At 31.1% G+C, this 26,626-nt stretch overlaps 1 protein-coding gene across 1 annotated transcript in view; it reads left to right on the top strand.

Annotated features, from left to right (window-relative positions):
• The window catches only part of LOC106457709 (major vault protein-like), a 46,831-nt gene extending 25,907 nt beyond the window's left edge, over positions 1-20,924 (top strand). Inside the window, exons 6-16 of the mRNA XM_013917156.2 lie at positions 5,237-5,473; positions 5,686-5,817; positions 8,462-8,611; positions 9,085-9,344; positions 11,730-11,927; positions 12,742-12,883; positions 13,751-13,962; positions 15,894-16,137; positions 16,836-17,024; positions 17,230-17,361; positions 19,723-20,924. Coding sequence (XP_013772610.1) covers positions 5,237-5,473; positions 5,686-5,817; positions 8,462-8,611; positions 9,085-9,344; positions 11,730-11,927; positions 12,742-12,883; positions 13,751-13,962; positions 15,894-16,137; positions 16,836-17,024; positions 17,230-17,361; positions 19,723-19,740 — 1,914 coding nt within the window. The 3' untranslated portion in view covers positions 19,741-20,924. The remainder of the gene's footprint in view (positions 1-5,236; positions 5,474-5,685; positions 5,818-8,461; positions 8,612-9,084; positions 9,345-11,729; positions 11,928-12,741; positions 12,884-13,750; positions 13,963-15,893; positions 16,138-16,835; positions 17,025-17,229; positions 17,362-19,722) is intronic.
• The last annotated feature ends 5,702 nt before the right edge of the window (positions 20,925-26,626 follow it).

The raw sequence follows: 26,626 nt of genomic DNA, 5'->3' as shown, positions 1-26,626 counted from the left end.
TTGCCTTTAAACAGCTGCAACAGAACAGAAGCATGTTGTAAACAGCTTCTTGAACAAGCAACACTACAAGTGACTCCTGTGTTTTTGATCTGTATGAATGGTTTGTTGTTTGTACTCATAAAGTACAAGGGTCTTTAAGGTAGGAATGATTGCCTTCTTTTTGAATACTTTGACTAACCACAAATTGTGTTCACCGTATACCATAAATGTCACATTTCATTTATTGTGTACTCTTTAAGTTTTCTGATTCTTCCTTCTGTCATTGTCCAATACTTCAGAAGCCTCATTGATACAGCATCCTTAATAGATTCATATACTAATTCTATTCCTTTACCATTTGAGACTCGGGAACCACATTAATAATGCTGTGTATGCAAATTATTCCACTACTATTGCACCTGTTTGAATTAAACAATACAACTCTAGCACAGGTTGGTCACACTGAATCCAGAGAGAGAGCATACACTGACTTAAATCAGATTTACTCACAGAAAATCATCTTTCACTGCTCGCTAACATGTCATCATTCTATCCTTAGATAAATGTTTTTGTGTATATAGTACTGTCTGCTTCAGATGATACACACCCAGTATGGAAAATCTAAAGTCACACCGACGGCTTAATTTTTTTTCTGTTTTAGTTTATTTTTTCAATAAACCATCAGACTACAATCTGTTAAGAGTGGTTTGGTTGTTTTATCAGTTCAAGTGTGCATTGTGTGATAGTAGAATTGAGTCATATATTTTGATTGAAAGGAAGCACATACATAATATTCTATACTATAAAAGGAATCTACAGATTGATAAATACCATGTCCAGTAGTTTTCACTGGTTTATTACTGCAACCACCCATACATTTTTGTGTCAAACTTTGAAAGATGCTGATTTTTCCCTCTTTTTTTCTTTTTTGTGGAAAGAATAGTATCGTGGATTTCACACCCAGTTATTGAAAGTGATCTAATTCTTCTCTAAATCTCTATCTGCAAAATCAATCATATGACAAGTAATTGCAGCATCATTATTTTGCCCAACAACAAGATATGACCAGAAACTGGTAATGTACCCATGGATACAACTATCACTGTATATAATTTAACCCTATTGCAGTGGACTTGTGTATTTTACATGACCTTGTACCACTATGTAACCATGGTGGTGTTCATGCTAAGGCCCTTGAAAGTAAAGTACTTAATGTATATTTATGAAATTTGGCAAGCTGTCAGTGTACATTAAAATTCTTTTGTAGACAAAAAATTCAGCATTTTTAAGTGATTATTTCTACTAAAACTTAATTATTTGGTGTCAAAGTGTTTACTTCTCTAAGTGCAAAGTGATTTTCCTGTTAAAATTAAAAATACTTTTCGTCATCTGAAAATTTTAAAATTTCTTTTGCATAATTCCTAAAATCTTCTAAATAAATATCAAATGTTTATTTATTTTTTCCAGAAAAACTTTTATCTGTTATTTTCTATACTATAACTATACAGGGTCAGTCAAATTGACTGACCTCATAATCCATAAAAAAATTAGGAAATAATTCTGAATTACCCTTTCTTCGTTCTGGAATGACTGCAAATTGTAACAGGAAACCACAATTGTTTATCTTAAGTAGCTTAACACTTGTAACAGTATACATCTATTTATATTTAATTTATTGTTTTATTGTCTTTTGGACTGTGTCTAACTAATAATCCTGCCACACAAATTGTAAATCACTTGTTAAACAAGTAATTCATGTTACCGTTTCGAATTATGTAATGCACGAGTTACTTATGAGTTGCTCATGAGCATACCTTGTGAATAATTTTTATTATTATTAATCTCTATCTTACCTAATCTAACCTAACAGTTATCTAATTTTTACATTTTAGTTACTTTTATAACAATAAGTAAAGAATACGCATGAAAAACAAGAAATTTAATGCTTACCTGGGTCTTCTTTTTCTCTGCTGTCGATTGTCAACAAAACTTAAGCCTGCTTTTTTATACTAATGGTACTACCACACTAAATAATTTTTTATTTAATTTAATATTGCACCTAAAAACACAGAATAATAACATGTATAAAAGCAGACAATGTCCTATGACTATCATAATTTTTCTGGCTTTCTAACTATGCAATAAGGGGCTGTCAAAAATTCAGCTAAGTTCCTCAATGTGTTTCCCATGGGAATAAAATTTGAACTGAAAGCGAAATAGACAATTTTCTGTACAGAAAACAATGATACATAATACATCATTTGATGAATGAAACTTTGACTTTCTATTGGTTATAAATAATATAGTGTTAGATGTGGGAGAGAACTGTTGCAATTTGTGAAAGAGAAGATTTGACGGGTGGGTGTGGGAAGAGGGTTCTGCTTTTATAGTTTATGACTCTATAACTAAATAAGATTGAAGGTGGTAAAAATTGTGCTTTGTCTGTGTATTAAGTATATTACAATGAGTAACTTACATTAAATTCCATGCTCCTCTAAGGGGTGATAAATAAATTAGAGAACAGGGAAGACATAGAGAGCAAATTTTCATACTAGGGGAGATTGAGGATTTTTTAAAAATATTTCCTTATAAAATTAAGAACTTAAATCTTAATTAATATTAAAATTTGATTTATTAGCTATGTTTATTGGTATACATTGATAAAAAGGAATTTTATTAAATTTTGAATGTAACTCTATAAAAGGTTGTAACATGCACACTTTGACGTACGTGATGCAAAAGGGTTAATGAAGAGAACCCCTAAATAAGTTTGCACAAAACTTACTTGGGTTTTCCTTGAAGATTGATTCCTGGATTACAGGTCATCAAACTGGGTCTCAGTCAACCTAATCAGGTTAAAGTATTCATCACCATTTATTTTGTGAGACCTGCTCATGTCTATTCCACTTAGTATTTTTACTGCTCGATATATATATTCTCCAAAAGATCAATTGCATATGTTTTTTACCATTGATATGGTCTTTTATCCTTCCATTTATCATCTGGTGTGAATGGGCTCAAATTGTTTTCTGTCTAAGTGTCTTTTATAGCATTGAGCTCCAGCAGGCACAATAAGATCATACATAACAAATACTTGAGTTTGTGCTTCTTATTGTAGAACAGAATGCTAAGGATGTTTTGTTCACCTTGTAGAAAGTTACAATCAAATATAATTAAGCTACGTCATTATTATTGTATACAAATAAATTTGGCATCATACTATAGTTAATGAATCAGATATTAATATTATTTAAATTTGAAGAGGTTTTTCCCTTTTCTCTAATTTATTTACCACCTCTCTGTAAAGTGTAGAATTGAATGTATATTTATTATTTTTCATGTATATTCTTTATTTTTTATTTTAAAAGTAACTAAAATGTAAAAAGTAGAAACTTATTAGGTTAGATCAGGTAAGATAATTACAAAAAATGTTTTTCACATGGTATGCTCTTGAGCAGCACATGCTCTTTGCAGTTCACTACAGTAACGTGAGCTATGCATTTGCTGAGTGATTTACAACTTGCATGGAAGGACTCTTAGTTAAAAATGGGTCAAAGGGCAACAAAACAATAAAATTAAGTATAAGTGGGTGTGTACTGGTATGAGCTTTTAAGCTATTTAGGATAAACAGTTGTTGTATCCAGTTCCAATTTGCAGTCATTCTAGAAAGAAAAATGGGTAATTTAGATTTATTTCCTAATTTTTTATGATGGTTACAAGGTTGGTTGAATTGATCAAACCCATAAACAGTTAGGGTAGAGAAAATAACAGATAAGATATAAACTTTTTCTGAAAAACACTTGATATTTATTTAGGAGGTTTCAGAGATTACACTAAAGAAATTTGGTAGTTTCAGATAAAAAAGAGTATTTTTAATCTTAACATGAAAATCACTTTGCACTTTGAGCAATTAACACTCTGACTACATATATTCACAGACAAATGTTTAGTAAAAATACTTAATTAAAAAGTCTGATTTTTTTTAAACAAAAGACTTATAACTTTTACTGAAAGTTTGCCAAATTTATTGAAAATATACAAAATATGTTAAAAGTTATAGTATGAAAACTCTGACAATCACTTTGGGGTCATAGACTAGGTCAAATTGACTGAGCCTGTAGTGAGAGAGTTAACTTCTCTTGGTTCCAACAACAAATAAAAAGTTGAATGTGTTGTTATGGTTTTTTGGAAACAGATGTAGGGTACTCCACAATAGTTGGATATTCTTTAGAATTTTTTCTATTATTTCTTAACATTTAGACAAGAATACCATTGTCATGACATAAAAGACTGTTTAGTTTATATATTAGTGATTAATTTATTTTTGTGAGTGAATATTTCATTATTGTTTAGTTTTGTTATAATAAGAGTTAAAAGTAGACGATTGAAGAAAGTTTTGTTAATAATTCATTGATGTTGAGAATATCAAACGTCACATGCAATACATAGATGTCGATATTATAGAAGGTGGACAGACGATTAAGTGATAAAGTGAGATGAGTGGGAACAGCAGACAGATAATAGCAAAAGAGAATAAAGTTGGCATGAAGTTAACAACTATAGAAGTGATAGGCCTAACATTTAATATGTTAGTGAAATTAACAGTAGAAAAGAAGATAAGAAAAATAATTTTATTCTGTCAAAGTGTGGTTCTAAAGTAATTGAATCAGCCTGAGTGCACTTTGACATAAGGAACAGAGGATCTTCAGAAGAAAGAATACCAAACGATTATGGTAACTCTCGCCACAATTGTAATTAAATCACAGAGAATACTAGTGCGATAGAAATTGAGAAGATAGTTCAGCTTGTGAACTGAAATTCTAAAGTAATTGAATAGGCCTAAGTAAATATTTGTCAAGAAGGAGAGAACTACATATATAGTATTTATGATATGTCCATAATATCTATAGTGTTGAAGAATTTATTGTACATACGTTAACTTGTTCTGAATATATATATTATTTTGAAAACAAGTGAAGTGCATGCTGTTTATTCATCTGTGGATTTATCGCTAACAACGCACAGACACCTACTGTAGAAAAATCCTAAGGACAACAACAGCATAGTATATATGTATACTATTAAGAAATAGTAAAAGCCTTTTATTTTGGACAACTGGCAAAAAGAAAAATCTATATTTTTAAATTCTGACAACCATAATGAGGAAAATGATATTTAAATGAAACCTTTATACACATAATACATGGCAGTTTTTGTTACTTGATAAAAGTTTGTGTATTGAACTATTTTATTCCAGGAAGCAGTACATGTGAGAGCAACCAGAACTTTCCAGGATGACCTAGGCGTAACAAGGAAGAATGGAGAAGAGTGGTTGGTTAAGATGTCAGACACAGAAACTTACATTCCAGGGGTTTATGAACAAGTAGTTGGGGTTGTGCCAATTACAACATTGTCTAATCGCCAGTATTGTGTCATACTTGATCCTGTTGGTGAAGATGGGAAGCCACAACTTGGTCAAAAAAAGTTGGTTAAGGTACATTTGCTTTTTGTAAGTGAATAAATGTAAAAGTATTAATAGCACCTAATTTGAATGGTCTTTTTTACAATAGACAAGAAAGAAATTATTCAGAGTGAGTTTAACTGTTATTTTCACCTTATGTTTGAATGTTAGGAGTTGATTAAAACATTACTTTGAAGTTATACGTAAGATATTTATTTTTTTGTAATTTGATTCTGCTCTTCTAGGGTGAAATATCTTTCTTTCTGATGCCAAATGAAAAGCTAGAAAATGGTATTCAAGATATAAATGTCATGGGAGAAGATGAAGGACTAATCCTGAGAGCAAGGGAGTCTTTTTTAGATGACACCATTCAACCAGTAACTTTCTTTATACCATTTTATAAGATCAGTTATTCATATTATAGAAAAAATATATGCACATTTTAATTTTATAGTTATTATTATATGTTTAACGATAAGTTTCTGAATGACTTGTCAAAAGATGGCTCCAAAACTTTAGTTGATAAACATTTAGTTTAATTTTTGTTAGACTTACTTCACATAACTCTGCTATGTAGCACTTAGATGGCAAACTCATATGGAATTATTTCATTCATTCCTTGTGCCATTGAAATAATTATACTGAGTTAGTAACACTTAAAAGTTTTTTACAATCAGCTGTCAAACTTAGCAACTTAAATGTTTCATAATTAGAAATCATGATCCACATAAACATTAATAGTAGTCTTTCAGGTTGCTTAAAAAAGCACAGACTCTAACACACAAGACTTTTAATTTTCTTTGTTAGATATATATTTTGCCCCATCACATATAATATCTGATAGATATGATTTGATAAGTTATCTCAGTAATCAAGAGTGGTTCTCACAGTCTATGATAGCAATCTATAAGGATGAGTGTCTATGCTTTACCGCCCCTTGTTCCATTATTTATGGTCTCTATGCGTTTACCATTGTTATGGACTATTCCTCTGTAATGCAATTTCTACTGCAAAAGTCTTTTGCACATTACATTGAGATTAATGTCACCATCTCTTTAAATTATTTGCAAACTCCATCAACTGTGCGCTGAAGCTGACTTATGAGTGCCCATTTGAGAAAGTTGAAAACACAAAAATTCATGGGATATGCTTAATGTGAATGTATAGCATAAATTTCCATTTATACTGGCATCTTGTGAAGGAACTAGCACCTTGACTTGGAGCTGTAGCTGATGACTGAATGTTTTTCTTAATGGAGACATACCTTATTGTTGTCAAGTGGTGGTAGCATACTGTCCTGATAGTACACAGAGTTCATCTTAGCATATTTATCAACTCTCCTGATATTTAGTTTACTATTATAGATGTTGCCTACTGCAGTAAATCTTATGGAAAACTTTCATGACATGTTCTGTACCATGTTTTAAGTGTTCTATCACTGGTAGAATAATAATAAATTGTTTGGACTTTTTTAGATCAATGACACTTAAGAAAATATTGTATGATGACATAATTTCATTTGCTATATTAAACACTACTTGTACAGTTTTCAACAGTCTTCTGTTCATCTGTATGTTTTGGGAGAAGCATGTGAACATGGATCTTATGGTACTTTGTAGACCTAAATCTGTGCAGGGCCATAGGAAGTGGTAAGGCCAGTCAGGCCTTGGCCTGACCACTTTTTTGTGGCATGTATATCTACAACTTGCGTATTAAAACTTGCTTCTTTTAATTAACTACATTACGTTGTGTGTATACAGTATTTGTAGTCAAAATGGCTCAAGATTCAATCTCAAAGCATTAAATTTTCTAAAATTTCCTGGGAGGGAATGCCTCCATACTCCCTTAGAAATGGCAATGTGGCAATGGCCTGACCACTCCAGAATTGCTTTGTATGGCAGTGCTGTGTGAATTATTTTGTTTACACTTTTGCCACATAGGTTTCTATTTCAACTGTGATGGGCTTACTTCTAGGGCTTCTGATGGGCTTCTAGGGTTGCTTCTGGTGACAAGCTGTTTAAACTTTTCTTCACTATCACTGATGTTTAAATGTTAGCCTATTGTAGGGTATCCTGTTTTTCTCTGATGGAATCAAGCCTTCCTTTGCATTACCAATATGATTCAATACTATAGGTATCCCTTTCTTTATGTCCCCCAATGGGACAGCAGTAAGTTTATGCTAAAATCTGGAATTTCATTATCATCGGTAAACACTGCAGATAGCCCAACATAACTTTCTCACTTAGCATATATTTAGAACTTTGCCTTGACAAGTCTTGTAATTTAACTTTCTCATAAAATGGCAATTTTTGATACCTATATGAACTTGTAAATTGCCATGTTTCAACTGAATTGCAACAAAAAAGGTCAGGGCCTTTAAACTTTGTAGGCAAAGACCACAGGAATGGTTAGGAACAAGGCATGAAAAAAGCAACATGTACAGGGTTAAAAGAAGAATATTTGATTAATAGTAAATCATTGTGTATCAGTTTACTATTCTGTTAGCATAATATGCTTCCACCCTCAAGAATATTTGATTAATATATTTCATTTTATGCCATTTTTTTATCAAACGAACATTTCATCGGGCTTTAATGCATATTTCAAGTACAAAAACATAGTAGATTTAATAATTTTAAGTGGTTGGAAACGTGTTTATATACTTAGAATTGTTCTTTAATTTTAATTATAACTCAAAGAAGATATAATAAAGCCTTTGTTTTAAATACTAAAATATATGGAAAATAAAAGCAAAAAATAAAATTGGTTGCATCGTTATTACAATATAGTTAAAACATTTCTCCAGGATGAATTTAGTTTGAGAGCTTTCAGAAACTGCTTTTATGAGTGAAGGAAACAAATTCTTCAAAAAATAGGAAAAAAGTTGAAATAATAATCTGTGTATAATGTAATGATAAATTTACTAATAACTTGCTCTAATTTAAGAGATAGAGGTTCTTGCATGATCTTGATTTTTATATTGAAATTATTGGCTTAATTTCACATTATTATTTTCCTCAGGCTGTTAAGAGAAACCCTGGTGACAAATGGATGATCCGTGGCCCTGTTGAGTACATTCCACCAACCGAAGTAGAAGCTATTATCAAGCGATATTCCATTCCCCTTGATGAGAACGAAGGAATCTATGTTAGAAACATCAAAACTGGACGAGTATGGCTATCTTTATTATTTCATATTAAATTTAATTTGTCTTTACCTGATGTATATTTCAAGTTATTTTCTCTTGATCTATTTACAGAAATTTATTATATATATATTTTATTTCAATGAAAATGAAGATCCTTTACTAAGAAAGTGAATGTTCCCAACAAAACTCATGTTGGTCTGACAAAATGGCATAATTTTAATTCATGATAGCTATAACATACCTAGTTTATCTATATTTTTTGTACCTTTATTTTAGAGAAATGCTAAGAGTTATGGTTTTTCCATAATGTAGTTATTTTTATTTGTGTTTTTTTCTGGGAAGATCTTTTTCTTTAAATTTTATATTTTGTTTTTGCAAAGATTGGGGTAGCGTGAAATTTTTTTATAAACTGGTGTCAACATAAATGTCATACCACATAAATAATTAGGTGTTAGTAATATACCAAATATCTTAATTTTGTTATCTTCCTCTGAAGGTAAGAGCAGTATGTGGAGAGACATACATGTTAAATCAAGATGAAGAGTTGTGGCCTAAAGAGCTGCCTTCTGTAGTTGAGGATCTTCTGTCAGGCTACAAGGACCCTTTAGCTGACAGAGGTGACTGGAACAAGCGATCCACAGCTGTTGGCTTAGCACAACCAATTTCTCAAGCTCGTGAAAAGACCAGGGTAGTAACACTTAGGGTACCTCACAATGCTGCTGTTCAAGTATATGATTACAAAGAAAAAAAGGCTAGGTAAGGTTTTAAAAACATTTATAACAAAATTATTACTGTCAAAGCTTTAATGTTTATATAGTATCTACTACCTTTTTCTGTAGGAATATTAATAGCTGGTACTGATTTGTCCATTAAAGTTTTGTTTTTATTGTTTTTTCTTCTGTGAAAATAAACTTGTAATTAATTTAAGTGTGTTTTCCACTAGAAACTTTGTATATTTCTGTTATGGGATAAGCATAGACAAATATGATATAAATTATAATAGTAATAAATAAACAATAAAGTGAACTTGATCTTTGCAGTTTGTTTTTATGGTTTTGCATATTTCAAGCAACTGGAAGTATATAATGTAAATTTTGTTCACACTTTCATTTTTGTAATTTGTTTTCATAATAAAAGTGTTTTTAAAGCTGCATAGCTCTTCAGCTAGATTTAGCCAAAGTTTGTGCCTAAAAACATGAAAACTCATTTTGGATATTCATTATCCATCATTGACTAAACAGAATGATGATATATCCCAAAACTGCAGTACACAGTTAGTCTTGGTATGGATATTGTCAAGAGTAATATTTTGGGCCCTTATGTTTATGTAAATGTTATTTGATTTGATTGAAAACTATTCCGACTAACCATATATAGAGCTCTCTTTTGTAACTTGGATTGTTTTGTCTTACATAATATAGGTTTGTTTTACTATATATATTCATGCATAAAATTCTAACAAATTTTTGATTTGGTTGTAATGTGCCTAATGTTGTATTTTAACTGATATATGTATTAAATGCTGTATCTTAGACATACAAATTTCATGAAAAATTTGGATAATTTATTATGTACTTTTTGCACTTATAAAAGCTTAAAGAATTTTCTTAAAATTTTAAACACTAAATGATTAAAATGTGTCAACAATTATTCTCCTTGAAATCTGTTTAGTGTCTAAATATTTTAAAGTATGTCAAATTTGTGCATCTAAAAACTGATTTTTGTTATTAGTAGGTCTGGTTTGATTTATGCTTTAAAATGAGTCTTCATATGAATAAAAATTCAAAATTTGACTGTTTTTTTAATTATGACAATTTCATATTTATTACTAAACAACAACTCTAAATACTGTAGTACATTTTTTAGTATATCTTAATTTCTAACAATTCAATTTAATTTTCTTGTAAGTTTCTTCTTAGAATAAAGTATTGTTATTAGAAATAGTTGTTTGCATCTGTTATCAGATATACTGTTTATTTTAAAGTGGATTATCTTGGCAAGAAATATGCAAATCTGATGTTCTCATTCATGTTGTTGAAGGTTGAAAGGATTTTAATTTTGAGGTTATAAATAACTAGCACCCTGTTGCTCTCTAGTGACTCAGCAATAAGTCAGTGGGCTTATAATACTAGAAATTGTGTTTTGATACTCATGGGGTGCACAGTACAATTACCACAATGAATAGCTTTTTGCTTAACAGAACAAACAAAACATCCTTGTATTTTGATTGACATCTTGACAAATATAGAAACCAGCCACTTTAAATGGAAACTTTAATGGTTTGGTTTTAATTTAAAACTCAAATTCTAAATTTTTTTGTGGCTTTAATATTACTTTTGTCCACAAATGGATATGACAAGCAAAGATGGACTAAGGTCATAGTCTAGGATTAAACTAAGGCAGAGGTGAAATTCTAAAAAAAAAAGTAGAGGTACTCAGCTGGGTGAAGTGGACCTGTTTTGAAAAAGAAAAAAAAGCTACGTGTAAACATAAAAAACGACAATTTGAGTGTCAATGAATAAATTCTTTCTAATGGAACAACGGAACGCACGCGTTTCCGAAAAAGCAGCTCCAATAAGTCTCGGTGCTAGTACCACCTTAAAAAATAAGTTCTAGTACTCAATACCAGTGGTTACCAGCAGAATTTCACTCCTGAACTAAGGTGAACAGTAATTAATATCATTATAAATATAGAATTGTAATATTGTTGTGACCTAGAAAGCCTATGCTGTTATATTTTTCTAATAGTAAAAATATAGTGTATTCTTTAATTCCTCTCAATATGAAAATATATGTCCTTTTTTTTGTACAAGTGATAATATTGAAATAATAAAGTTACTTTAAATTCTTTCCATTGGCTTTCATTTCTAATTTTTTAATGCTGTTTTGTTAACACTGTACGATAATCCTAATAATCTGAGTGCTTTTGGAAAGTAAAACTTTCCTTCTTTAGGGGTGAACTGGAGAATTGTATCAGTAAAGCACTTGAGATATTAGGTTGAAATGTGAAACAAGAAAGGTCTGCTCCAAGTATTTTATGTGATTTGTCTGTTGTTTTTTTATCCAATATGTTTTCTAAGTGTCATGAATATATTTTTATAGTTATTTATGTTTTAATACCATTTAAATTTGTACTTGAAGGGTTGTGTTTGGACCAGACTTAGTTATGCTAGGACCTGATGAACAGTTTACCCAACTTAGCTTGTCTGGTGGGAAACCTAAACGTCCTAACGTGATTCGTTCTCTCTGTCTATTGCTTGGTCCAGACTTTTGCACTGACATTATTACTGTTGAAACAGCTGACCATGCTCGTCTTCAGCTGCAGTTGGCATATAATTGGTAAGGATTTGATATACATGGTAATTTTTACTTTTTTCAGTATTATTTTATTCTCGTGACACTATGTTGTCACAAGTTTACAGAGGAAAAGTTTATTTTTAAGTTTATACATTTCTTACAAAATTACACAACAAAGCATTTTAAAGCCATGGGTGAGGCTGAGAAAGGTATTGTTTATTTGAAGCATTATGGTATATGTTTTGAAATGATTTCTTGCAGTTTAAGCATTTTGGATGTAGTATGTACTACATGGGTAAGCACTTAGGATAGGAGTCATTGAATAAGTTCTTAGTTGTTTAACCACTTCAGTGGACTCGTGACCAGGGTTTTAAGAAGGCCATCTCAAGCTTAGCATTTTTGGTTTTTGGTGAAAGAGTCTGGATTTTACAATAATCAATTCCTCCAACTCTTTTGTGGGCAAATTTTGTGGTGGTATAAACACTATGATTTAATCTGAAATGCTTGTGTATATATATACAAGCACACATATATATATATTTATTGATTGATTGATGTACAAAAGCATAATATTATTGTGAATTCATAAACTTCAAAATAATGAGAGATTTTCTTATACTTCATAAAGAAGTTCAAGATCCTTGAAGAAATCTACCTGCAAATTTTAAAAATTTGAAACCTACTAAAAATTTATCACAGTTTCAATGAAATATTTTTAAAAATTTATTCAATTAGTAAGTTAAAGTAATACACATTGTTATCATAAGTTACTTGTAGGCTGTTCATTCAACACTTACAAGAGTTTGACTTCAGATATATGAAGTACCAAGCAGTTTTATTTGTCTTTTATCTTCAGGCATTTTGAGTTTGGTAATAAGAGCCCTGAGTCAGCTACCAAGCTCTTTAGTGTTCCAGACTTTGTGGGAGACTTGTGTAAGGCTCTGGCTTCTCGGATTAGGGGAGCTGTAGCTAGTGTCTGCTTTGATGATTTTCATAAGGTGAGATCCCTTTATATTTTACAAAGGTTATGTAATTTGTTTTTGTTTTTTTCATGAAGCTGTCAGTAATGTTCATGGAGCAAGTTTGTTTTGTGTGTTATTTATAAAATAATATTGAATCATGTTTTTAAGACAAGCACTTGTTTTCATTATCAGACTTTTCTTTAGGTAATAAACCTTTAAACAGCTATTGTTGTTTATCAGAAGCTGTGCATTCAGGCAAAAAATTTGCAGGATAATAATGATATTTTTGATTCGATTCTATTAGTAGTGAGTATTTTGTTGCATTTAATTTTCTTTTCTAACAATGTATTTTGCTTTACAAGAGTGACCTCAAGCATTAAGTATTGTTGTTCCTCTGTGAATCCGATTTCTCCAGCCTAGTCTAATTAAAATAATTACTTTATGAATGTTATACTTGAAATTTACATCTATACTAAAATTTCTCTGTTAAAGTCATATGTAATAAATATTAGTATCATTATTTATAGAAAGAAATATTTTTCTCTCCTTCTCTTGTCTCAGAACTTGCTGGTCAATCATATGAAACTTTGTATAGGAATATTTTGAGCACCACATATGAAGATGTGCAATTGTTTTTACCTTGTTAATTGTGTAATAAAAGAACAATTCCTTCTTCTTGGCAAAAATATTGAAGAAATTGTTAATATATACATGTAGTTTAGGTGATGAAGAAAATGTTTTGGGTTATTATGTGAAAATTGATTTGGAATATTTGGTAATTAAAACTAGAAGTTTCTCTTACATCATTATATTTGCTTAGTATAAAGCATATACCTCAAAACTTTAGGGATTAACTTTTTTATATGTTATTTCATTAGTGTTTCTGTTGTTATTTCCATTCAGAACTCTGTAAGAATAATTCGACTAGCTGTTTTTGGGCAGGATGAGAACCAAAAAATTAGAAATCAGTTTTCTTTTCCTCAAAACAACCTTGTTATCACTAGTGTGGACATTCAAAGTGTAGAACCTGTGGATCAGAGAACAAGGGATTCACTGCAGAAGTCAGTGCAACTGGCCATTGAGATTACTACTCAGTCTCTCGAAGCTACTGCTAGGTAAGAACCTCTCAAATTAAGAGTTAGTTTTTTATTAGTATTAATAGTAGAACATAAGACTGTTTCTAATTAAAAGCTGGTTTCAATTGTTTTACAAGTTTAAATACTTTTAATGGACATTCACCACTTGCACTTCCAATGACTTTAAAGTAACAAGTTTGTACTTGAGTGCCACATTCCAAGCATGACATAGAGAGCAGGATCTCATTTCATGGGTGATTTCTACAGTGTTACTTATTATAAATAACTATTCTATGGCTCTTAACCAGAACCAATTTTTTTATCTTCTGGTAATACAAGTGCAAGTCAAAGTTTTTCCTATTATTCTTATCCTATGCTTAATATATTTTTAAAATCATAATGTGATTATGAAACTAATTTAAAGAGACTTTACATTTTTATTGTATTCAGACATTTATTGTTAACACCAAAAATAAGTATCTCTAACATTAGAAAAGCACCACATTTTTTAATGTATAGCATACTGTGCAGGTTAAAACGTATTCCAAGTTTTTCATCTCAACACGTTTTCTTTTTAATTTGTTAATTTATATATGTCATAATCTATGCTCAGTAACCTTCTAATTTCAGAGTTTGCACAACCGAAACCATAAAGGGTTGTGTATAAAATCCCATATCTGAAAGCAGTACACCAAATGAAGGCATTATTAAATATCATACACAGCTCTCTCTATGTTTGAATCAAGTATTTTGTTTTATATTTTCATGAAGTACAAGTTCAACAGAGTTTTAGTTTAGGTATAGTTAGGGTTTATACTTCCAATGTAGTTGTTATTTGATGTATCAAATAATTATGAAAGTTATTAAAGTCAAATGTCATGATTTACTTATAACTCCACATTTCTTGTGATTATGCAGAAACTATTTTTTTTCCTGCATTTGAATATGTGTTATCTTTTTATTTGAAGCCTGTTAAAAAGCTATATTTTTTATCCTAATCCCATAAAAATACAAGATAGCCTACTTTGTTTCTCACTAATGTTTCTGATACTTAATTTTTCTACAAACCTCTCTGGAACTTCTAACAGAAATTAGACAAGTGGATGAAATTTTAACAAAACCTTTCTAAATACTTTTTGAAAACAAATCAATACATTCATAATCGTGTTAACACAGTATTCCTCAGGAAATTATTAGGAGTGGATAAAATTTTAACAAAACCTTTCTAAATACTTTTTGAAAACAAATCAATACATTTATAATTGTGTTAACACAGTATTTCTCAGGAAATTATTAGGAGTGGATAAAATTTTAACAAAACCTTTCTAAATACTTTTTGAAAACAAATCAATACATTTATAATTGTGTTAACACAGTATTTCTCAGGAAATTATTAGGAGTGGATAAAATTTTAACAAAACCTTTCTAAATACTTTTTGAAAACAAATCAATACATTTATAATTGTGTTAACACAGTATTCCTCAGGAAATTATTAGGAGTGGATAAAATTTTAACAAAACCTTTCTAAATACTTTTTAAAAACAAATCAATACATTTATAATTGTGTTAACACAGTATTCCTCAGGAAATTATTAGGTTTAAAATAGTTTCAGTAATAAAGCTTATTTACCACTTCCAATCTATTAGTTTGTTAATCATACATTATAGTAGTTAAACTTAGAATCAGAGATTTTCCTAAGGATTTTCTCAACTGCAAAATTATTTTTACAGATGCAAAATTTGTGATCAACTGTACACTAGGAAAACCCCTGCTTAGAATATATATTTTTTTCCTTTATCAAAAAAATTACTAGTTAATTTTGCATTAGTATTCCTTCTCACAAATGAGAAATTGTCTTTGTATCATTTTTTTTTTTTTACATTTGATTAAATTAGTAGTTAAATTTAGTTTATTAGTTAAATTAATCTGTTCAACAACTGCTGTAAAATGTTGCATATTGTTATCCAGGCATGAGGCAGAAAGACGTGAGCAAGAAGCAAAGGGTCGTCTTGAAAGACAGAAGATTACAGATGAGGTAGAAGCAGAACATTCCCGAAAAGAACTGTTAGAGCTACAAGCTTCTAGCATGATTGTAGAAAGCTGTGGACAAGCTAAAGCAGAGGCCCAGAGCCGAGCAGAGGCTCAGCGAATTGAAGGTGAAGCTGCAGTTGAGCAAGCCAAATTAAAAGCTGAAGCCATGAAAATTGAAGCTGTGAGTATTCAAATCTTTCAATCTAAAATCTCCTGTTACATAATTGAAAATAGGACTTATAGTAAAACAGTGCTATGAAAACATTAACATAGTCTTCAAATAAAAACTTCGTATACAATATCAAAATTCGTTTCTTAAGTCTCATTAGGGCTATAAGCTGATACCTGTTATTGCTAGTACTATAGTTTTAACAAATTATTGTTAAAACAAAAAAAAGGCTGTTATTACAAAATTAGTCTGTGTAATACTTTCTTGACCAAGAATTTATACTTTACACAGTGAACCAGTTTAATACTGTATCAGAGGTTTCCTTCACAAAATGAATACTTTCTCATACTAAAGAGTTTCTTTTACTTTCTCTATCAAGGGTTTTCATTTAAAAAATTAAATAGTGTAACACCTTCTCTATCAAGTATTTTCATCAATTGTAAAAAAAAACTGGCATGGAATGTCAAACAAAGTTTTCATTTTTGTAATATTTATTATATCTTATCACGATTTTACAGTAGCTTTACATTGTAACTGGATAAATTTTCTGACAGTAAACCAAGCAAAATGTTTATTTCATACAATTTAATCTCTTCTCTTTTTTGTATAAGGTAACAATGATTTATGATATTTTTTTGGGTACTGGATAATAATAAAGTCATTTAAGATAACACCTGTGAAGATGTATTAAATACAGATTTTTCTCTCAGGAGACAGAACTGGAACGATTAACTCAAGCTCGGACAGCTGAGATTCATTACCTTCGGGAACAGAACCGGTTAGAAGTGTTAAAAGCTCAAGAAATTACAGATATTGAGACTCAGAAATTCAAAAATATAGTTGATTCTCTAGGATCAGAAACCATCCGTTCCATTGCTTTGGCAGGTCCAGAACTGCAGGTATTATTTTTATCATTAACCGTCACTGATATTTTTATAGACACATCTGAAATACTTCAAAGGGTTATGTATTTCTTCAACCTCTAACAAATTACATGATGCACCAATGTTTATTTCAATACATGGTAGCATAATTTTGTGATATTATGAGATCGTATATGTAATATAAAATCTATAAAGCAATTAATCAAATATTTATCTTTAGGTGAAGCTGTTGCAAGGACTTGGTATCAAGTCAACTTTAATTACAGACGGGATGACTCCTCTCAACCTTTTCTCTACAGCAAAAGGTCTTCTTGGAATTACATCTTCTAAAGCTCTTGAGGAGTCATCTAAGGTATAAATTTCATAGCTATTTAAACAAGAATGCTCTATTTTTCTAATGTAAAATGACTATAATTATAGAAGATAAAAAGTAAGTTGATTCCCTAGATATGAGCAGTGTATTTTGGTGTCTGAAATTCATTAATTATAGTAGTTTTTTTTCAGTAAAAAGAAAACTTGAAACAGTTTTCTTCAATAATAAAAGATTTACTGGCATGGAATATTAAAGAAGACTTTCTTTTTTTGTAATTTTTACTATATCTTATCACCACATGTTACAACAGCTCTACATTGTACTTAATAAATTTTCTAATAGTCAACCAAGCAAAGTGTTTGTTTCATAAAATTTAATCTCTTCTATATTGTGTAGGGTAACAGTGCTATAAAAACATCAATATATTCTTCAAATAAAAATTGTGTATACTACAACAGGGAGATTTGTTTCTTAAACCTCATTAACTCTCTCCTCATGAGCTTGGTCAATTTGACTGACCATATTACCTTTTTCTACTTGTATAAAGTCTTTATAGATTTGGTACTACTAACTTTTGATATTCACAAAATCTGTCAGTCTTTCAGTAAACATTATAAGCCTTTCACATACAAAAATCAAATTTTTAGTGAAGTATTTTTAATAAACTAAAAAAAAAGATTTGTCCTTGAATATATTGAGTATTTGTTTTGAATAGCCCATGTGCAAAGTGATTTTCATGTTAAGATTAAAAATACTTTTCTTCATCTCAAGAATCTTAAATTTCATTTGTTAATCTCTAAAACCTCTTAAATAAATTTCAAATGTTTGTTTTCAGTAAAACTCTATATTTTATCTGTTATCTTCTCTACCCTAACTTTATACAACGTTGGTCAATTTGATTGACCTCGTAACCACAAAAAAAAAGTTCTAAAAAAATCTAAATTACCCTCCTTTTCTTTCCAGAATGACTTCAAATGTAGCATGAAACTACATTTGTGTATCCTCAGCAGCTTTAAACTCATAACAGTATTCATCTATTTATAATTAAATTTTATTGTTTCATTGCCCTTTGAACGATGTCTAACTACTATTTGCACCATTATAAGTTGTAAATCATTTGGAGAATGTGCAGCTCACATAACACTATCGAATTACATTACCCACGAGCTACTCCAAGCTGTTCGCGTGTGTCCCTCATGAAATATTTTTATTATGCTATTATTGTTGTTTATTTTACCTAATCTAATCTTAACTAACCTAAAGAGATCTCTATTTTTACATTTTAGTTACTTTCATAATAATAAATAAAGAATAAACATGAAAAACAAGAAATAAAGTACTTACCTGAGTATTATTTTTTTCTGCTGTTAACTATCGATGACACTTAATCCTATTTTTTTATATTAATGGTAGTAGTGTATTAAATAATACACCAAAGAACATAGACTAATAACATGCAAAAAGTAGACAATTTCCTCTAACATTCAAAATTTTTCTGGCTTTCTAACTATGCGACAAGAACAGTTACAAATTCATCCAAGCTAACCATTGTCATTCCTGTGAGAACCAAAGTTGTATTAGAAGTGAAATTGAAATTTCTCTGTTCAGAACAGAATGTAATATAATGTGTCATTTGATAGATGAAAACCTTGGCTTTCTATTGGTTATAGGTAATATATAATTAAACATAAGAGAACTATTAACAAATCCTGAAAGAGAGGATGTGACAGGTGGGTGTGGCAGGAGAGACCAATGACGATTTTATAGTGAGTAATTTACGTTTATTTTCGTAGTTTCTGGGTAGGGGGATAAAATAGAGATGAGAAGATACCTAGAGAAAATGTGTCATGTGTCACATTAGGGTAAATTCAGGATATTTTAAAATATTGCCTTATAAAATTAAGAACTTAAAACTTATATACTATTAAAATATGGATTATTAGCTAAGATTTTATGTTAAACTAATTGGTATAACATAAACAAAAAGTAGTTTAATAAAAATTTGAATCTAAGACACTAAAACCTTGTATCATGCACACTAAAGGATACCCATGGAGATAGGGTTAAAGCTATAAGTTAATACTATAGTTGTAACAAACTTTTGTTAGAACCATGGTACATTACACAAAAAGACTGTCATTAAAATATCAGTTAGTGTGATACTTTCTCTACCAAGGGTTTATCCTTCAAACAATGAAGAAGTTTAATACTTTATCAGGAGACAGAACCAGTGCTATAGTTACAATCCTATGCTACAATATCTTGTGGACATAGTTCTTATGAAGATGTTATATTACTCAAGTTGTTTTTGGTTATTTTGTCATGTTAAAAATGAGAACACTGTTTTTCAGTGTCAAACAAACATGTATTTGTTAGTAAAATACTGACTTAATGTTTCAGGGGGAAGAGGACACTTAAAAGTACTCTGCAAAGTAAACACTTAAAAGGTTGGAACTGTTTTTGTATCCAGATTTCTGAAGAACATCCACACCTATTATAGATTTCACATAGCTAATTGTGTGTGTGTAATTTGAATATGCAATTATTTCATTCTAAAATAGTTTAATATAAATTATTAACTGTTGTGTTTTAACTAATGTTTTATTACATCAATTAAATTCCTTTATCAGTTAACAAAGGAGTGCATTTAGCATTAAGGGTTCACTCCATTGTAGTAACTTCAAGCTTTATATAAATGTTCTTGTTAATAACTCTGAAATGATTTTCTGATTTTAAACTATTCCAGATGGTTAAAAGTTATGAAAGTTTGTTTTAATCAACAAATTATTCTAAGGATGCTAAATTAATGCCCAAGTGTACTATGAGATAGTTGGAAGTACACAGCTGTTCTCTGTCTGAAAGTGAATCATGTACTTTGTGTGAAGTAAAGTGATAGATAATAACTGTATGTCTGAAATAGATTTAGTATTAAAGTAAACATGTAGTTTTGACTTTATGTTTGACCACTATTCTGTTGAATTCAGTGATTTTCTTGTTTACTGGAATATACCTAATGAAATTTATATTCATGTACTTACAATAAAATAACAGGTATTAAAAAACAGGATCATTCTCTCTGTTGTACTTTTTTTTCTTATTGCTGGTGATACAGCTAGATATTTCTGCTGGTTTGCACAAAAATTGCTTTGTATTGATTTTCTCATCTGAAAGAGAAAGTCAAAATGTTAAAGCATGCTTAAAAGTAAGTGTATTTTTTTTATTCATTATTATAATTTGTTATAAACTTAACTTGGGCAAAGTAAATTTTACTAGCATTGAAACTTCAATAAACTGCACTTGCTTGAAGTTTAAAGATGTATAAACTTGTCTTTATGCTGTGGTGCTCTCTGGTGTAATTTTTATTATTATTCATATGCAATTTTTATTTTTCACATCATATGTTTTGAAGATTATGTGTAAAAGAAGATTTAGGAAGTGGGTTAGGGATCATTTAGGATAGAGTAAAAGAACTTCGCCCACCTAATGTAGCTTGTAGAAGTTTTCAAACAACTTTGTTTAGATTATGATCATGAAGTTAGAAATAGCATCTTATATATTATGTTGGCTGTAATAGAATAGAATAAACCATTTGCAAAACTTTGTGCTCCTAGTAGTATAGTTGCTAACTAATCAAAGTTTGTACACACAGCTTTTTTGTTCCTCATAAAGCACAATGAAATGATGAAAAATTCTTATAGGAAAGACATAGCAGTTGGATTGTAGCCTTTTCTTTATGAATAACATATTTGGAAATCTTGAATAAGGAAAAGCATCAGAATGTTTCAACCAGATCCTCCAGACATTTTATCCATAAAAATAAACAGAAGATACCTTACTTATGATTAGAATAAGTGGATTTTATTTTAGTTTATGCAAATGTAGATTATAAGAGTAATTTGTACATTTGTAGACAATAACTCAACACTCAAAAGGCTTAATGAACCAATAGATATATGGTATTTATTTTGGACTTTCTGTTACAAGTGTATTTGCAAAAAAGTATCCAACATTAATAAAAGTATATTGTTACTTACTAAATATATTTCAGAAAATTAATTGTAAATGATAGTTATAATTGGGCCGCAAGGAATGAGACGAGAGATTTATACAAAAAACAAATATGTAATGGAGATCTTCGCAGTTTACGCAAAACAACAATGCAGTATTATACAATACAAGGGAAGCTATCTTGTATTTGTATGTGTGACCAGAAAAGAGTTATGCATAATTTTCTCACCGGCGAACTTAAACAACTACTTAATTACATAATAGAGAAGCCAAATCGATCCCATACAACTGAAAATGAAAGTCAACCTTAAAGTTACAAGAGAACTTGAAGAGTTTTCGGAGAGTAAAGCTACATTAAACTACCCATACCTGCTACCATCAATCGAAAGTGAGAACTTTAAAGATATCTGTTGTATAAGTTGATGTTACAGGAAAACTGCTAAAACATTGTTTTAGTCCAAATGAAACTACCTCTATTATTCTACATAAAGATCTTTTAAAATCTATACAGATGAAAATTTACTGAAAATCTATATCAAATCCAGGTGATATCTGTGGAAAATCTGTTCTCTCAGGTTCCAACACTGTTTTAAATATGGTGGTAAACCCTCAGATTTCTGACACAAGAAAAATTGATGCCTGTTGGATCATTTGGCTGTTGGGAAATAAAGATAATGAATGATTTCACCTGCAACTACTGCCTGATTCACTGAGAAGAGTAGCTCTGCATGCTAGCTAAAAATTTCATTGTTATTCCTACAAAAGAATCAGACAAGAGAGGTGCCTAATCTCTACTTGACCCAATAATCCCCTGGGAATTGCTAAAGTTAGAAATTTGCATAAGCAATAATATGTTCCAGCTTTAGGAATCCTAGGAAAGAAGAAAAATTTTGTGAACTTAACATTAAATTAAAAGGAGAGGAAAACGTGTAGTAAAGCCTGCTACTGCAATCCCCCTCCTTCTTTTTGGACAATCCCTAACCTCAAGACTAAAAAAAAGATTATTAAATCTTACTCTGTAAATCACTTACTCGATAATACTTAGAAATAAACATTATGAAACAACACTAATTATGTTACAAATCTTATCCACCCCATTAAGGAAAGAGGGGGTCTAACAGGCTTTTCAATTATAGAAGAAAACAAAAATAATATAAGAATTCTTTAACAAAGATAAAGTTAATCATTGAATTGCTCTTTAACTCTGACATTACATTGGAAAATGAAACCTCTTAACAAAAAGATGGTGGTACTGCACATAACATCAAAAATAATTTTACATATGAAAATTGACTTTTTAACAATGATACATATAAGAATTGGCCCTTTAACAATGACAGTACAACATATTAAATACAAAAAACATTTAGCAAAAATAGTGCACTTTAAAATAAGATCCTTTGACATTGCAATACAGAGAATGTTAATTAGAAACCATTTTAACTCCACGTCAACACATATACACTGAACCAAAAGAAAGGAAACATACAGAAAAATAATAATTAAACGTTAACTATACAAAAACGTAGTTCATGTCTCTACACAGTGATATAACAAACTATTTACATTTTAGGTGAAGAGGATAGTTTAACTCACCTAAATTATATTCAACAGTATGTCCTCAAATGCAGCTATGGTGATTTGGTGTATAATCTCCTTAGTTTTTGTAATGGTTTTGCGAGTTTGACATCTTTTTAGAGTTGATACACTTTCTCCAACTGCACTGTTGGTTCTTGTTGCTTTAAAAAACTGTCTTCCTCTCAATTACAAAGAGCCCAGGTCTCTAGCTGCCTGATATTTACAGTGCCACATCAAAATTGTGATCTGTTGCAGTGTGTCACTAGCATACATTGGTTGGGGCTTTATTGAAAGCTCTACTATTTCCAATGTTTTTTTAGGAGCCATGACCAGTGGAATGATTGAAGCAGATGTCTTTGTGCTGAACCTGGTGGTCACTATTGCTGCAGCTGGTTGTACCATCATCATTGTAGCCACATTGGTGACTGCCACTTTGGAAATAAGTTTTAGCTGGTGTTATGGTTGTCAACATTGTGGAGGTGACAGAATGAATGGTCTTGTCAAAGTTTAGTTCTTTATTTCATTGATTTTAGTGGTGAAAAGCTTCTACTAGGGTGCTGGATCTTATGATCCCATTGAAGGTGTGCTCACATACTGTGTCTGTTGTTTCTCATAATGAGGCACTTTAGTTGCTTTCTGTAATGCTCCTAATTGTGTCGTTTCTTATTCTTTATACGATTTTGTGGCATCTTATTCATATAGATGTGGGACATTGTAGTAGTAAGCAGCTGGGTGATTGGCACACTAGTTATCATGAGACTCGTTCAAGCTCACTTTCTCTGGCACCTTATATCAGGTGTTGTTAGGACAACCAATAGTGAGAGTGGCTGGAAGTGACTTAGGACACACTTCAGTCCAGAGGGCCAGGCCCACAGTTACTGCCTTCAGAGGCTGTATGCCTGATGACTTGTCCATCACTACATCTTCATCTATCAGCTGTAAGAACATGAAAGCAGGTTCAACCCCAGGCATTGAAGGCAGTATTGGAAACTCCATAGTATTAATAAAGTCCAAAGGAAAAGACTCACCATTAGTTCCATTCATGTCAGCAATTCCAGGGAGTTATCTGCAACAGAGAATACTCAAAAAACATCAATGGCCAGTTTAAAGGATAAATATAGCCAATAGGGTTAAGATCTTTATCTTAAATAGGTAAAGTCAGGTTTGAAAATGCAGGGTTAAACAAATGCCAATTGGTCAGAGGAACTCAGTCAAAAGCGTAGGTTAAAGCAGTACTATCCCTGTTACAAAAACAAACTTCATCCTAGAATACCTATCAGGGCATAGTGAAAAATAAAAAATGAAATGTGGGGTCAGGCTCCGTGTCTATGGGCTACATGCTCACTTTTATTCAGACCATAATATTTCTGCTAACTCGGCACCCTTGAATAACAAACTCAAACATAACCTCATATGCCTCCTATGTTGGTGCAGCCTCACTGATGGTCTGCAACTAGCACTTCACCACATTACCTCTACAACTGTCTAGTTATTAACTAACAGATCCCAGATCCAGTAGGAAAGAAATGGGGGATTGAAAGTATCCACATTAGTGACTGATATAGATCAAATATCACATGGGTGTTGACCTCAGTCTGTGAGAATTTATTATCATCTCTGTCTCCTCTCCTTGTCGACTTTGATCAACAACAAACTTTGCAGAAGACAAGAATATCCAGCTCTCACAAAGATATCATATTTTGTCTGGGGCATCACAGCCTACATTTTCATGCAGAACTGAGATTGTATTGATTTATGTTGAGAACATAATTAAGAAAATTGAGTTCTTAAAATATTTTAATCTGTTGATCAAAATAGTCCTGAACAACAAACAAAACCTCGGATTGTCTCGAGGTAAATTGTCGTGCATAGGCATACTGGTCTAGATTCACATTTCACAGACAATTGTACTTCCTCATTTATGTTTCAGTACAAAACAAACACACAGCTCACTAAAATTTGCTAAACACAATTCAAACCATGTTCGTGTACACATGTATTGGGAAACTATGTTATCTTCATCTTTTCTGGCAAAACACGATACCTGTAAACATGAATGTCAAAACTGAATTTTTACTTCTTTACTATGTTGAAACCAGCAGTCTCGCTGCTGCTTCAATTAGTGTTTGTCAGACCAGTATTTAGTTAACTTTATACACTGCCTTAACAGTCTGACCAAACTCTTGCATTCTCCATCATAGGTTGATCTCTATACGTTCACTATGTTTGTTTCATATTTTCATGTATGTAAACATCTCAATTAAATACATAATCGTGTGCACTAGTAGATTCTAACTGATCATCTCAGGCACGTGCTTCGTTACTATTGCAAACATACAGTCCACTTCCATAAGTTGTCTTCCAACAGTTACAGTAGGTAATATGCTGCCATCTGTGAACAGTGAGATTCAAGAGATTTTTCTAGTTTCCAAAAGTTTAACATTAGGGGAAACTTCATAAGGCCTTCTGGGTGCTCCAGGAGACCCATGTTATTTTGTCTCAAGAGTCAGTAGCAGTAAAGGGAAGGTCTGTAGAGATTGTTTGCAGGAACAGCTAAAATTCCATATGTAGGAGAAGGCTTTCCTTGAATCTGACGACTATGCTTGTCACCCTCTCTTAGCTTGTGATTTATCTTCCAACAGATCATTTATCCTTCGTTGTGTAGAGAATATCATTTCAATCATGCTCTCTGGTACACTTACCATCTTCCTAATAAACCCGTGTGGTTTTTCTGTCCCTCTCATCAAATACTTCACAACCACAATAATCAGGTCCTGGTCACAGCATCAAAATATTTCGCACCTTCGTTCTCTGCTCTGTGGTATCTCGAGGATTTCCGACAAAGCAGAGAAATCCATGCTCACAAAAACATGAGATACGTGGATCTTGTATACAGGTGTGTTTCCTGATGATTGGGACAAAACGAATGAAGCAAGACAAAGGTTTATCCAAGGAACAAATATTTAATGGAGATCTTCGCAGTTTAGAAGACCAAAAATGCAGTATTATACAATGAAAGGCAAATGATCGTGTGTTTAAATATGTGACAAAAAGGGACTAACAAGAGCAACAAAGACTTTATTAAATAATATGTTTATGCTAGTACATGTTCTCCCCTGTAACTTAGGCTAGTGTATAAGAGAGATAATCACTAAAAGAAGGTGTCCTTAAGTTAAAATGTAAAACAATACAATTAACCTTCATTTTAGCTTCTGTAAAATCCAAGTTCCCACTTAGATTTCACCACACTAATAATAAACCATACTACAAATACAGTCCTTAGCTCCATTATCTTGTGGAACAACTTATGCATAATTTTCTCACAGGTGAACTTAAACGAGTACTTAATTAAATTACAGACGAAAGCCAAACGGCGCCAACACAAATGAAAATGAAAGGTAACCTTAAAGTTACTAGAGAACTTGAAAGTTCTAAGAAAGTAAAACTATATTGTTACGTCTCCATTTGTTAATTAACTTTCCGTAACTTCGTTCCGACGAAACTTAACGACACAAGTCTTTACTTAATAAAACTGGTTTATTCTTTCCGAATACAACTCTACGATACACTCAACTTCAACAATCGCGTTATAACAAACTATAATAACGAACGAACGTTAACTACAACAATACGTCTCTCTCTGACTGCAGTTCAATTACTCACTGACTACGCACACGCATTACATTCCCCTCTTTTATATACCAGCCTACCCTATATC

Source organism: Limulus polyphemus, unplaced genomic scaffold, assembly GCF_000517525.1.
Source record: "Limulus polyphemus unplaced genomic scaffold, Limulus_polyphemus-2.1.2 Scaffold364, whole genome shotgun sequence".
Taxonomy (NCBI): Eukaryota; Metazoa; Arthropoda; class Merostomata; order Xiphosura; family Limulidae; genus Limulus; species Limulus polyphemus.
This window is presented reverse-complemented; position numbering and strand designations above follow the sequence as displayed.